We start from the raw sequence: 14,382 nt of genomic DNA on the forward strand, positions 1-14,382 counted from the left end.
GCAATTCAATCTTGAGGAACATTTTTTTAAATGTGTTCCACAGCTTTTACAACCAGAAGTTTAAAAATTGGTGACCACCGACCATCTTTGCTTTTAAGAGACTCTGCCTTTCTAACATGATCTTCTTTTTATACAGCTATGTGGCCTAGTTGATAACTGACCCTCCAGCTGTTTTTCCTTAACCTTTTCACAACGTTTTGAGATGTGTTGCAGTCATCAATTTCTAAATGAGTTAATTTTTTTCAAAATGAAATGTAAAAATGTCTCATTTCAGCTTCTGACCTGAATTCTATGTTTTGCTGTGAATAAAATATGGCTTTAAGAGATTTACAAATCATTGTATTCTTGTTTTCTTTATATTTTGCACAATGTTCCATCCTTTTTTGAATTAGGGCTATAGATCACTTCAATAGGAGCTTTGTTACAGAACCATAGAATGGCCTCTACAGTGTATGGCAATGGGGTGTCCCGATTCCATATACTCTATCTTTAGAATGCCATGGAACTTGCAAAAAGCTGGACAGGGGTACTGGTTGTTGGACCCCATGATCTGATATTGAGTGCCTATTCTAAAGTTATGCCATCAACATTCAATTAAAGGGTGACCCCTTTAAAGAGGACCAACCACCAGGATTTTCATATATAAGCTAAAGTCAGTGCTATACTGGTGCTACCATGCTGATTCTATACATACCTTTAGTTGTGAGATCGCATGTATAGTTTCTGAAAAATAGGCAAGTGAAGTTTGTGAAATGCACTGTTATTTGATGATAGCAGCTGCAGAATATTTAATACATGGGTCTGGTTTTCCTAGTTATTCACACCCCTATATCCCTGCCTGTCCTTCCTCCCCCTGTTTCTGTTACTACAGGGGGAGGAGGAAGGACTGGGGAAGGGAAGACCGGGGGAGGGAAAACCCCGGGGGAGGGAAGACCAGGGGAGAAAAGAAGACCGGGGGAGAAAAGAAGACCGGGGGAGAAAAGAAAAGAAGACCGGGGGAGAAAAGAAGACCGGGGGAGAAAAGAAAAGAAGACCGGGGGAGAAAAGAAGACCGGGGGAGAAAAGAAAAGAAGACCGGGGGAGAAAAGAAGACCGGGGGAGAAAAGACCGTCGGAGAAAAGACCGAAAGACCGTCGGAGAAAAGACCGTCGGAGAAAAGACCGTCGGAGAAAAGACCGTCGGAGAAAAGACCGTCGGAGAAAAGACCGTCGGAGAAAAGACCGTCGGAGAAAAGACCGTCGGAGAAAAGACCGTCGGAGAAAAGAGCGGGGGAGAAAAGAGCGGGGGAGAAAAGAGCGGGGGACAAAAGAGCGGGGGACAAAAGAGCGGGGGACAAAAGACCGGGGGACAAAAGACCGGGGGACAAAAGACCGGGGGACAAAAGACCGGGGGACAAAAGACCGGGGGACAAAAGACCGGGGGACAAAAGACCGGGGGACAAAAGACCGGGGGACAAAAGACCGGGGGACAAAAGACCGGGGGACAAAAGACCGGGGGACAAAAGACCGGGGGACAAAGGGCCGGGGGAGAAAGGACCGGGGGAGAAAGGACCGGGGGAGAAAGGACCGGGGGAGAAAAGACCGTCGGAGAAAAGACCGGGGGAGAGAAGACCGGGGGAGAAAAGACCGGGGGAGAAAAGACCGGGGGAGAAAAGACCGGGGGAGAAAGGAGAGGGGGAGAAAGGACAGGGGGAAAAAGGACAGGCAGGAAGACAGGGGCAGAAATAACTAGCAAAACCCAAACCACCTATTAGATACTCTGTAGCTGCTATCAATCAAGTAACAGTGCATTTCACAAACTTTGCTTGCCTGTATTTCAGAAAGTATACATCCGATCTCACATCTAGAGATATCTTTAGAATCAGCATGATAGCGCCAGTATAGCACTGGCTTTAGTTTATATAGGAAAATCCTGGTGGTTGGTCCTCTTTAATGCTGCTGATAAACAGGTCTTAACTTAGGCATCAAAACTTCTTTTTCTGAGGATTGTGACTTCCCATAGAACTGATTATTCAAAATATTTATTTATTTATTTTTACAAAACTAGTGTAAATTGGCCAAATGGAAAAACTACAACTGATAAATAAATGATAATAATGATGGATTTACTTATTGGACTCGCTAAGGCAATAAGTTACATACCCACAGTAACACGATTACCTACATACTGTACATCAGTAATCACAAAAACTGAGCTGCCAATTAACTGCGAGGCCTGTAAGGTATATACCCCAGATATCACGTGTGGTGTGTGATCATCTACCCCCGCAGAGTCGGTGTCGGACAATGACAAACGAGTCAACGTTGATCGTATTCCTGCTGAAATAGTGGGCTCAGTGTTATGTCGCTGGGAGCTGAAGGCTCAGGATGGCAGTGCAAGCTCAGGAAAGACCGTGCGACGTACCAGGAATCGGATTTCTTAGCAACCAAGCTAATGTGAAAATAATAACATATTAGATATTCTTACTATATGTGCTTCCCGCTAACAGTGACAGCAAACATTTGCATCTAGCCCTAACCCCCTGTCACCACTTAGCTGCAGCTTTTTATGTGGAAATATCATGGACTACAGTCTCCTATAAGCCACTTGGGTGTTTAGCACATATTTAAAATCTATTAGTAAATATTAATATTTTAATATTTAATAGATTTTTAAATATTTTATGTTTAAATTGGATCTTATACTTATAAAGCAAATGCACTTTTATTTATTTTTATTTATTTATTTATTTTTTTATTTTATTTTTTTTAAGTGTGGAGCCTTAATTTCCTCACCCAATCTCATACTGTTTGTTAGAAAATAGGGGGAAGAAATGAGTGACAGCATACAGGAGTGTTTGTAGTCTGCAACCATAGCGCTGGGTACATGCAATATGCAAAAGTTTTATCAAGAGAACACAAGTCTATGAGCTTTGAAAGGGTACTTGGTAACTAAAGTGCGATCTGTTCACAGGACCCTGCACTGTATATGAGTTAGAAGAGACTGCAGCAGCAGGGCCTGAAACAGGGAGAGGCACAGCTGTGGCAAAGTCAGGTGTCAGGAGTGAGACATCGGGCAATCAACTGATTGGCCCTGGAGATGCATTTTTCAAAGGGTTGGTCAACACCTTTATCATAACTTGTACTCGAGCAAGGAAAGAGAAGAAAAGATAGTCAATAAACTGTGCATGCCCTTTAAAAGAGACTAAACATTATAGTTTTCTGAGACATAGCTCTATTAATTGATAAATATATACTAAATTATTTATTACTGGAGTTCAGATGTTTCCGAATCCGTTGACTCATCCTGTCTCATCCGTTTCTCCTGAAGACTACATTCCTGGTCTTCAGATGTTTCAGCTTCCCTTGATTCAGCCTGTCTCATCAGTTTCTCCTGAAGACGACGTTCCCAGTATTCGAATGTTTCAGCTTCCCTTGATTAAGACAGTCTTATACGGTTCTACTGAAGATGATGTGACGCCCTGGCCTATCAGGTCGTCACAGGGTATTGTGCAATCTGCCCTCTGCACAGTATCCACTCTTCCTTGGTTACGGGGTCCTGGTCCTTTGGTGTTGCTAACAGCTTAGCTAGTCAAAATCCTAGGAACACTTTACACTGTTCCCACCAGACACACCATTGGGGGGCCTGAAAGGAATAGGGCCGCCCATATGGGGGGTTGGTGAGGGGTAAGTGAGAAAGTGACAGTGGAGCAGAAGGAGAGTGAAGTGAACCAGGAGAGGAAGGAGGCTGAGGTGACTCTCTGAGAGGGAGAGGTCACCGGCATTGGAGCAGGGCTCCTGTAGTTACTAGGTGGCAGACGTTGGTCTGGTCCTGGTAGGAGCTGGAACCCCGGTCGCAGGGGATTATGTCAAGGGGCACGGACTGCCGAGGAGGGCATCCAGCGTCCTTGAGCTATCACCGGGCAGAGGCCAGGGCATGACGGGGTACGTGAACCCTAGGCCAGAAAGTAGATTCACGCGTTCCGGTAATTTACCCGATGGGGGTGAAGACTTCAAGATTCATCCCCAACCTGCTCCAAAATCGGAGTACTAGCGCACCAATGGGATAGGACTTTCTCAATACAGTCCAAAGAACCCTGAGAGCAAGCTCACTCCGTTAGCCATACGGTTGAGCAGGACCCAAAGAGTTTTATACCTGAGGGTCCAAATAGAGACAAAGGGGCCAAGGAAAAGGCCACAGGCTAACAGCAACACCAAGGGCATAGACCCAAGCGTGCTCCCTCCAAGCTGCAGTGGTGCTCAGAACTCTGGTTTACAAGCACTTACAAGGTGTTGTTATTCCTGGACTGAGTACACTGAAAAACCCTTTTCCTATCCCCAACGGCACCCCAAGCACCAACCATCCAACGGGCCCAGGGACACAAACCCCCTACCCACGGAGGGGTTAAACATCCGGCTGCTACACCCCCGCCGCCGGGCTCCCCAACGGCAGCACTGGTCCCTCACATTACCACACACCGTGGATGGCGTCACGAACTTCCTAACCCCCTTTGTATGTAGCCCACCTCTTCTTTTAATTCGAGAGTCCGCGCGGACCCCCCGGATCCGGAGACCCCCTCAAGCCACTGCGGCTCCAGATCCGAGCGTCTCGACCGTTGGCACGGGGGCGCTACAATGACGTTCCGGATGTTCAGATGTGTCAGCTCCCTTTGATTCCACCTGTCTCATTCGTTTCTCCTGAAGACAAAGTTCCCAGAGTTCAGATCACTTCCGGGGGCGGGTGGATGGGGTTTTTCCATTTTATGTTGCTTGGTGCACACTAAATCCGATCATGCTGTTGCTACCCACAGTGAGAGCCGTTCAAACACTGCGAGCAGCCCGCACTAGGCTGAGCACTTAGCGTACCCTAACACAGCAATGCTCAAGCAAGTGGTTTGCATACGTAAATCACCCAAACTCTGTTTTTATTGGAAAGTCTATGTTTGTTAAACCTCGGGTTTCCTCATATGCTAAATAGTTGCCAGTCACATTAATGAATAAGATAGCCAAGATGATTGTCTATAAAATGATGGTATTCTCAATTGAACGCTGTAGTGGATGGTGAAATATGGAGACTGAAAGTCAAAAGTTCAATATATTAATACTCTTTTGGTGTCATTGAATATAAATTAAGCTTTTCTTATATAAAAATGGACAAATCCAAAGAGAATGCATTAATAAATAGAATACTACAAAGTATCTAAAAAAATGACTTTAAAGAAAATATTTTGTAAACATACTTTATGATAAATATATATACACACACACATATAGATATATAGACATTTATTTTATTTTTACAGTATTTTCAACATTTCAACAGACTCGGCATTCATGAAGCTTGGCCAAGATGAATTACCTGTTGCCCTCAAGGAGCCCCCACTTTTGACTCCTAGTTGGTGGGAGGGCAGAGGGCATCTATTCCTTATTGCCCATCACATGAAGTGCCACAATCCGTCGGTGTCACTGTCACACATTGATTGGCCAGCGACACTAATATTTTGCATGGCTCACATGGTGTGCACTTGTGTAGAGTGAAGGCATGCCCACTAGTTAAGTTCTGGTCCGTAACATGCATACTTGCAGTCACGTGACCAAAGTTCCTGGCTCAGAAACCGGTAAATTCTCACAGCGCACATTGCACACATTGTGAGGATTCACAAGTCTACAATCACCTAGACTTATCATTTTAGATCAGACAACCCTTTCAACTGAGAATTTGTCACTGCTCTTGTTCTGATGGTATTTGTAACTCATTTTCTAAACTCTTCTGGGTGGATATATTCCAAGACACCACATTAAAGTTGAGCTGAACTCTGATGTGGTCATGTCATGGCAGTCTCTCTGCATATGAGACATTTTTAGGACTTGAGAGTCATTTCAATTCTTGACTCTCAATATAAAACAGGTTTCCTTTCCTTTGGCAGTCGTAGGGTTAATGTCAGTATTCCTTGCCAGCAAGCAGTCTCATTACCATCTCAAATGTTTACGGTTTGAGGACCACTCCCAGTCCCAGTCCCTTTATATACCCTCGGCTACCAGCAAAAGGTGCCGGTTATTCTCTGATCTCTTTGCTATTTGGATGCTGGTCCTGGAGGTGGAAGGAGCTGCAGAAACCCTCTGTTGAAGTTTCTGTGGTGGTTGCCGTCTTGGTGCTGACTGTATTGTTCAGTTGTAGTGTTTTCCCCTTGTCTGTCTTCCTTCCCTGGTGTGTGGTTCCAGTGCAGTGGTGGGGCTAGTATCCTCTACCTGCCCACTCACTAGCCAGGACTATTGTTAGGGTCTCTCAGGGCTCTGTCGGCGACAGTTTGAGGAACCTGTATAGGGACATGCTAGAAGTGCAGGGTACAGCAGCAGGTAAGTGGAGGAGGTGTCCATCCTCCCTCTCACGAGTCTTAGGGCCCTCCATTGTTAAAGTGTCTCCAGTGTTCCCCTTATTTGTCAAGCTGTAACCCCTGGTGTTGTGTGTTTTAGTTTACACTGGACCTTTTCCAAGTCCGTAGCGTGGCAGGTCATGAATCAGATCAAGTAACTTTTTCTTTGTATCCGGTCTAAAAATGTGCACTCTTTAAAAGTCCCAAGTTCCCGCTCCTCCCATCCTCATTCTTACATATGGAGGAACATACTATACTATGTAACATTTCCTTAGCCATTCAAATCTTAATAAAAGTTTTAATTAGCAACTTTCCCTTAATATAGAAAGTCTGGAGACAACATGAATCAGAATTTCAACAGGAATTCTGTTAGAATTGTAAAGTTTTTGTGTGTTTTTTTTTTTTTTTTACTTAAAAGCAACATACAGAGAATTCACAAAGGAGTTAATATAAAAAAAAAAAACGCATTTGGGTTTCCAAGCAAACATTTTTTTCTTATGCAGCATCATTAGTGTAAAAGTTAAAAGCACAAACAGAGCAGTGGGAGAACCTTCCACTGTTTTCCATGTCTCCCACCGTGCGGCTTCCTTAGTAACTTAATTATAAAATGTGATGAGGCATCAGCTCGCGGAGGACAGAGCGCACTGCGGCCTTTCTCACTGGAGGATAAGGAGCTACGGGCTCAAGGAATCCTGGAGCGTCTGTTTGACTTACGTGTCTCCTCGCCGTCGTGTTGATGCTACTTTACACAGCAATTAAACTCATTAAAAGCGCACCCAATTAAAAGCCTCTCCGTCCAAATCTTCGCCGTACAAAGGTTCATACAACTTTACATCAAAGTTTACTGAAAAAAATCGGATGCGATAAACACCGCTGCGGAAATCGTTGCGAAAAAAAAAAAAAATAGTCATGCATTTTACCAATTGACCCGCTGTGGAGTTCACATCTCAATTTATATATATACTAGCTGTAGTACCCGGGCGTTGCTCAGGATAGTCTCTGTCTCTCTGTCTCTCTCCCAGTCTCTGTATCGCTGTCTGTCTCTTTCCTTGTCTGTCTGTTTCTATCTCTCTGTCTGTATTTGTATCAGTCTGTCTCTATCTCTGTGTCTCTGTGTCTGTCTGTCTGTCTCTCTATCTGTGTCTCTGTGTCCCTCTGTCTCTCTCTTTCCCCGCCTGTCTCTAGCTCTCTGTTTCTTTCCCCATCTGTCTCTTTTTAGGTCTGTCTCTTTCCCAGGTCTGTCTCTTCCCCCGTCTATCTCCCCATCTCTTTTCCTGTCTCTTTCCCTGTCTGTCTTTGTCCATCTCTTTGTCTGTGTCTTTTCCTGTCTGTCTCTTTCCCTGTCTATCTTTATCAAGGTCTGTCGCTTTCCCCATCTATCTTTGGGTGTCTCTCTGGCTGTCTCCTCTTTCCCTGTCTGCCTGTCTCTTTCCCAGTCTGTCTCTTTCCCCGTCTGTCTCTGTCTGTCTCTTTCACCGTCTGTCTCTTTCACCGTATGTCTGTCTGTCTCTATCTATCTCTCTATCTCTTTCCGTGTCTGTATCTCTCTCTGTCCGTCTCTCTCTATCAGTCTCCCCACCGACATCTTATTACCTCACACATAAGCTTCTTATACTAAAAATGTCTTTTGTTCTTATAGCAACCACTCACAGCTGCTATTAAAACCAGTAGTTCCAGGCTCCATTTACTTTAATGGAGGCATGTTTTTTGGAGAGTAACTCTAAAGCGCGGGGTTGAATTTTCTTGTCAAAACATAGTCTATGACATTCCCTGGGTCACATGGGGTGTCTGTGCAAAATTTTGTGATTGTAAATGCGACAGTGCGGATTTCTTTAGCGGACATACACACACACATACACTCAGCTTTATATATTAGATTGTTCACAGTCTTTGCAATCTAAGCTGGTGGCCCCCTGCCTACTTACTGCAGCGATCGTGTGGGATACATGATTGACTTTACCGCTGCAGACAATCATCTGGAAGCATGGATGGCAAATTGAGATCAATTATGGGTTGTAGGGGTCATGTTAGCCGGCACTAACGGACAACACAAGGGCCGCAGCACTGGAGCGGAGCCAAATTGAAGAGGTGAGCCTCCATTATTTTGTTTTGTGGAATTTGTCAATTGTTTTCATCAGGTCTCAGTATTTTTTTATGTTTTTTTTTCTCTGCTCACTACTGCCCTCTATGGTTTACTGTCGTTTTATTACTTGGGAGAAGTGGGAAAAGTGACTTTTTCTGGAGGCGGTCTGATAAATGAACATTTAACAATAACAGGATCTTGATGGGACAATTGATGATCTCTTCTTTACAAAGGTCATCAATATAACATTGGTGGTGGTCCCACAGCAGACACCCCCACTGATCAGCAGAAATCTGCTCCGGCAGAGACAGGACATAAGCGAGGTGTGGGGTGGAGCACAGCAGCTGTTGAGTACTGAAGGATATCACACATTTTCTTGAAACAACATCACTCGCCACCAATCAATGTACAAGTGTGCGGTGTTCTGCCCCATACATTGCTTATATCCATAGCTGCTGTCTGAGCAAATTTCAGCTGACCGGTAGAGGTGCCCGTTTTTGGACCCCCATCAATTTCATATTGATGACTTACCCAATAGATTAAAGGGAACCTGTCTTTGGATGTTCATTATCCTTACCTAATGTTCGGTGCGGAGAAGACGGTCGGATGGGCGTCTTTTTTTTTCAGGTCCCGCGCCTCCTCTTTCGGCCATCTTTGTCCTCCTTCTGAAGCTGGTGTGGTGAGGCGTTTTACGTCATCTACACTAGCCGACAGTGAGGTCCTGCGCAGGTGCACTTTGATCTGCCCTACTCAGGGAAGATCAAAGTGCGACTGCGCAGGACCTCACTGTCGGCTAGTGTAGATGATGTAGAACGCATCATCCACACCAGCTTCAGAAGGAGGACAAAGATGGCGGAAAGAGGAGGCACGGGACCCGGAGAAAGGAGACGCCCATCCGACCGCAGTAGCTGAGTATATGTCATGCCAATTAGTGGACAGCCCCTTTAATATAATCAATGCAGTTTAAATTGTAAAATCTGATGCCCTGTAAATCACATTGCTGTGCCCTAACAACCTGCAAAAATTATGTCTTTGTACATTGAAAAAGCCTTGTAGACCTGGGATACTGGAATTAAACTCACCAGCAGTAGTCCAACAGGTGTGGAGGAAGAACGGGGATGTAAACATGTTGCCAGTACATCGGGAATAACATAGCAGATGATCCATGGATACAGGCAGTCAGCTGCAAGAAAAGGAACATTTTAGTAGGAAACCGGAAGACAGCAATAACAACAGCTCAATAGAAATGAATATAACAGATCTTACTATAAATATTCTTTTACATATGTAACACAAAAAAAGTAAAAACTATCATTTTTCTCCAAACCTATGGTCTCCTTTGCATCACACATATTTTGTATCTTCTTTATGAGTCTATAAGGTTCTGATCACACTGATACCATAGATTCTGCTTTTCTTTGCTCGATGTGTGACCCCAGCTAGGATCTCATTTTTAAGACATTGCTCCATGGGTAGGAAAATAGGCAAAGTAGCCCATACTAGCCAAATCAGAGATGTTGGGGCCAATTCATCAAAGCTATTATGCCAGAAAACTGGGAGAAAAGACACAATTCTTTTTTTTTTTTGCGCAGCTTAGACTTTTGGCATTTTCACACATTTCAAGCACTAGTTTGAATCAGGTTTGTCAAAATGTGAGGAGCTGTGGAGGAGCCTGGGGAGGACCGGTTGTGGCCTTAGTTGCCTGTTTAAGTTATCGAAAGTGCTAGCGTTTTGTACGGCAGACATGCTTCTCCAGTTTCTGCCATGGTGCATTGAGCCGCACAGCACTCAGAAGGCACACCAAATTCATTAAGAGGCATTTTGCACTCCGGCAAGACTGGCGTCGCGTGAGCATGCGCTATTCTACTCTGGATGAACCGCCCTCTTGTCTTCAGATGGGTCATTGCTTTGGTTCGTATGAGCCATTTTGCATTTTTATTTTCCTCGTGAAGCACTGCCATAAAAATAAAATTCCATACCGAGTTGGGTTTCTTCAATGTGTCGTTTGCCCTTAAGCTGCATTGAAAGAATCTCTTTCAGCCAACCAGTACCCTACTGTGTACCAACGAGGGGCAAGAACCCCGGAATCAGTGTTGTCAACATTTGGGCCTCAGGTTTGCCTGGTATGAGTTACTTTGCCTATTGCTCAATAACTGCTCTGCAAATTAATCCTGTTCTGACTTGGTGCAGGCGGTCGTATCCAAGTTTGGCTATTAGGATATGTCCACTCAAAAGTTTGGAGGTCATAATATTTCTGAAACACATCTATGGGAGACATAATCAGAGGCTGAATCTGAACTATCTTGGGTCCGCGTGCAGATTAGCTCCATACAAAACCACTTCAGTAAGTTGCAAGTCTCTTAGTGAATTAGTTTTGAAAACCAAAAATCTGTGGCTGTGTGATAGACAACATGGATTACCCATTGCAAAAAATGGCTGGTGGTTTGTGTGCAGTTCATGCAGATATCAGCTCAGAGTTTGGGCTGAAACGCACATAACAAAAAATAAAAAAATGTAACCATACTATGAGGAGCTGGCCACAGACTAAAGACTATTGGACCAATGGATGCCGAGCGGACTGCTGTTAACAAAATAGAATGTATTAACAAAAATGTATTCTGCACACAAAAACCACAAAACAAATAGATAGAAATGTAATTATTAAAAGGCAAAAACTAAGCAATAGAAGCATTTCACAACATATATTTCAACACCACAGATATTCCACACAGATTTAACTAAATTGGCCAAGTAATGTGCTCCGTCTGTCTCTTTCCCCATCTGCCTGTCTCTGTCTGTCTCTTTCTTTGTCTCTATCTCTCTGTTTCTTTCCCCATCTGTCTCTTTCCAGGTCTGTCTCTTTCCAGGTCTGTCTCTTTCCAGGTCTGTCTCTTTCCAGGTCTGTCTCTTTCCAGGTCTGTCTCTTTCCAGGTCTGTCTCGTTCCAGGTCTGTCTCTTTCCAGGTCTGTCTCTTTCCCAGTCTGTTGCCCCATCTCTTTGTCTGTGTCTTTTCCTGTCTGTCTCTTTCCCTATCTGTCTGTCTTTGACTGTCTCTATTTCTCCTTGTCTTTCCCCGTCTGTCTCTATCAAGGTCTGTGTCTTTCCCCATCTATGTTTGTCTGTCTCTCTGGCTGTCTCCTCCTTCCCTGTCTCTGTCCCTGTCTGCATGTCTGTCTGTCTCTTTCCCCATCTGTCTCTTTCCATGTCTGTCTTTTATCAGGTCTGTCTGTCTGTCTCTTTCACCGTCTGTCTCTGTCTGTCTCTTTCACCGTTTGTCTCTGTCTGTCTCTTTCCCTGTCTGTCTCTTTCCCTGTCTGTCTCTTTCCCTGTCTGTCTCTATCTTTCAGTCTCTTTCCCTGTCTGTCTCTGTCTGTCTCGCTCTATCCGTCTCCCCACTGACATCTTATTACCTCACATATAAGCTTCTTATACTATGAATGTCTTTTGTTGCTATAGCAACCACTCACAGTTCCTACTAATAACCTGTAGTTCCAGGCTCCATATACTTTAATGAAGGCATGTTTTTTGGAGAGTAACTGTAAAACGCGGGGTTACATTTTCCTGTCGAAACATAGTCTACGACGTTCCCTGGGTCACATGAGGTGTCTGTGCAAAATGTTGTGATTGTAAATGCGACGGTGTGGATACACTTTTCGTTTCACTTTTTCCCCATTATGTAGATAGGGACAAAATTGATTGGTAAATTGGAACGCGCGGGGTTAAAATTTCTCCTCACAACATAGCCTATGACACTCTCAGGGTCCAGACATGTGAGTGTGCAAAATTTTGTGGCTGTAGCTGCGACGGTGCAGATGCCAATCCCGGACACACACACACACACACAGACAGCTTTATATATTAGATTGCTTGCTCATCAGTTTAAGGTACACAATTTGAAGGGGAAGGGGTTGCAACCGTGTCATCCTAGTTGTCCTCCATGGACTTTAAAAAAATCAGACATGCAGTAGGATTTATTGTCCTGCTGGAGACTGGGATTCTGGAACCTTCATACAGAAAATTTCTAAGGGGCTGGTTGTGATGAGTACTCCTGCCCATCCAGGGGGCTGATCCCAGTAGAGCAGGGGTCCCCAACTCATAGCTCGTGAGCCACATGTGGCTCGCCTGCTCCTGACATGTGGCTCATCGTCAGTCACCAGAAATGCAGCTGTATAGGGCCGCGGATACATCTGTTTCTCAGGGCCGGCGTTTATTGGTGGGCAGACTGGGTAGCTGATCCAGAGCCCCACGCTCTGAGGGACCCTTAACCTTTCAATCATAAACTTTCCGCAGTTGCAGAATGACCTTTAGTGACATCATAGTTATGTGACTCACCAAAGGCTAAAGCTTTTCTAGGCCAGCCGAAGATGACATTTACAATAATTTTATATGAGGGCGCTGCGGTGGGAGAGGAGGGTATTACTTTACAAGGAACATTATGGGAAAGTGGAGGACTTTTATGGGGCACATTATGGGTCAATGAGGGACATTAATGATTGGAGCTGGACAAATGTGCCACGGTCGTCATATCTGTCGTCTGGAGGAGAATAAGGACTGTTGCTGCCGACTACAGCTGGATACAAGGGCTAAGGTCACGGTATCTGTCGTCTGGAGGAGATTGTATAGTCTGTATGTGACTACAGACTATACTGGAGGAAGATATAAAAGCTGTGGGCCTTGTACGGGGGCAGTGGAACTACCAATCCCGGCTTGGGATCTCGTGGACTGGGGGCATCTCATTTTGGCTATCAAACTGGAGTTGCTGTAAGACCATGGACGAAAGAAATAAAAATAATTCCACTGTTAACCTGCCTAGGTGATTAATACAACTAACAAACCTCAGAACTTCACACATACCTTTAGACAACAGTTCCAAAAAATGAGTGTTTTCTTCCTAAAAGTGGATTTTCGACTAGATATGCATCTTATTAGCAAGGTCCAAGTTAGAGAATTCCGAGTAGGACTATATATCTTCTGACTGTGTACATTACATTTCTAGAGCAAACATGGTCTGACCGGGTTGGACAGCTCAGTGGGATCGGGTGTGAGCCTCGTGGTATTATGCTTTATTCCTTCTATCTGTGTTAGATCAGTGAAATGACAAATTAAGCAAACAGTTTATGTGTGTATGATCATGCGCTCATAATAGAAGGAGCCGCGTCTGTGGAGTTGGGAAGCTTCCAGTGACAAGGTCTTGCCTTCCGCTGAGCACAGTTTGAGTTAAAATAATGCAGCTTGTTCTTTCTGATGAACCATGCCGAGCGTGGTACGCGTCTTACGTCGACTGGCAGCCCACCAGATTCTCGGATGCACATCGGGTATGTCTCTTTAACACAATCTGCCTATCTAGTCAGTGCACTTGCTCTTCGCGGTATCACAGTGATGTACAAGGAAAAAAAAAATAAAAGTTAATACAGAAATAGTTGAGTTCATCTGAGCAGAAAACCAGTTGGAAATTCTATTTCTGGCTCTCGGGAAGGTGGAAGGTAACCAGCGCAATAATTACAATTATCACTTGTATTGATGTCCTCTTTTTATCGCTACCATCACACACAGTTTTCAGCAGCATTTTTTTCCCCTTTGGGTCAAAAATTGCTTGTAAAAAGGATATAATTTTATATGTGTTTTCTGGTATTTATTTTTATGCTTTTAATGTGCTTGCCATTTCTGGTTACATTTCTATATTTTTTTGTACTTATATTTTTATTGAATATGTTGCATAAGAAAACAAAAAATAGTAAAGTTTAGTAGTGAAATAAAAGAAATGTGTATAGTAAAACTAGCGAAGGATGAGATGATGTTAAAGGGAACCTGTCAGGTCCAATATGCAGCCAGAATCACGAGCAGTTCTGGGTGCATATATCTAATCGCTGCCTAACTGTGCCTGTATACACTAGCATAGATAAAGAGATCTATAGAAAAAGTATTACTAAAGATCTTATATTGTATG

General features: G+C 44.0%; 1 protein-coding gene across 4 annotated transcripts in view; it reads right to left on the minus strand.

Moving 5' to 3' along the window:
- Positions 1-14,382, minus strand: part of DENND1A (DENN domain containing 1A) — a 924,202-nt gene that overhangs the window by 417,926 nt on the left and 491,894 nt on the right. For all 4 annotated transcript variants that reach the window (XM_075324120.1, XM_075324118.1, XM_075324119.1 and 1 more), the window contains exon 10: positions 9,518-9,618. In XM_075324120.1, coding sequence (XP_075180235.1) covers positions 9,518-9,618 — 101 coding nt within the window. The remainder of the gene's footprint in view (positions 1-9,517; positions 9,619-14,382) is intronic.

The sequence above is a fragment of the Anomaloglossus baeobatrachus genome, chromosome 9, assembly GCF_048569485.1.
Source record: "Anomaloglossus baeobatrachus isolate aAnoBae1 chromosome 9, aAnoBae1.hap1, whole genome shotgun sequence".
Taxonomy (NCBI): domain Eukaryota; kingdom Metazoa; phylum Chordata; class Amphibia; order Anura; family Aromobatidae; genus Anomaloglossus; species Anomaloglossus baeobatrachus.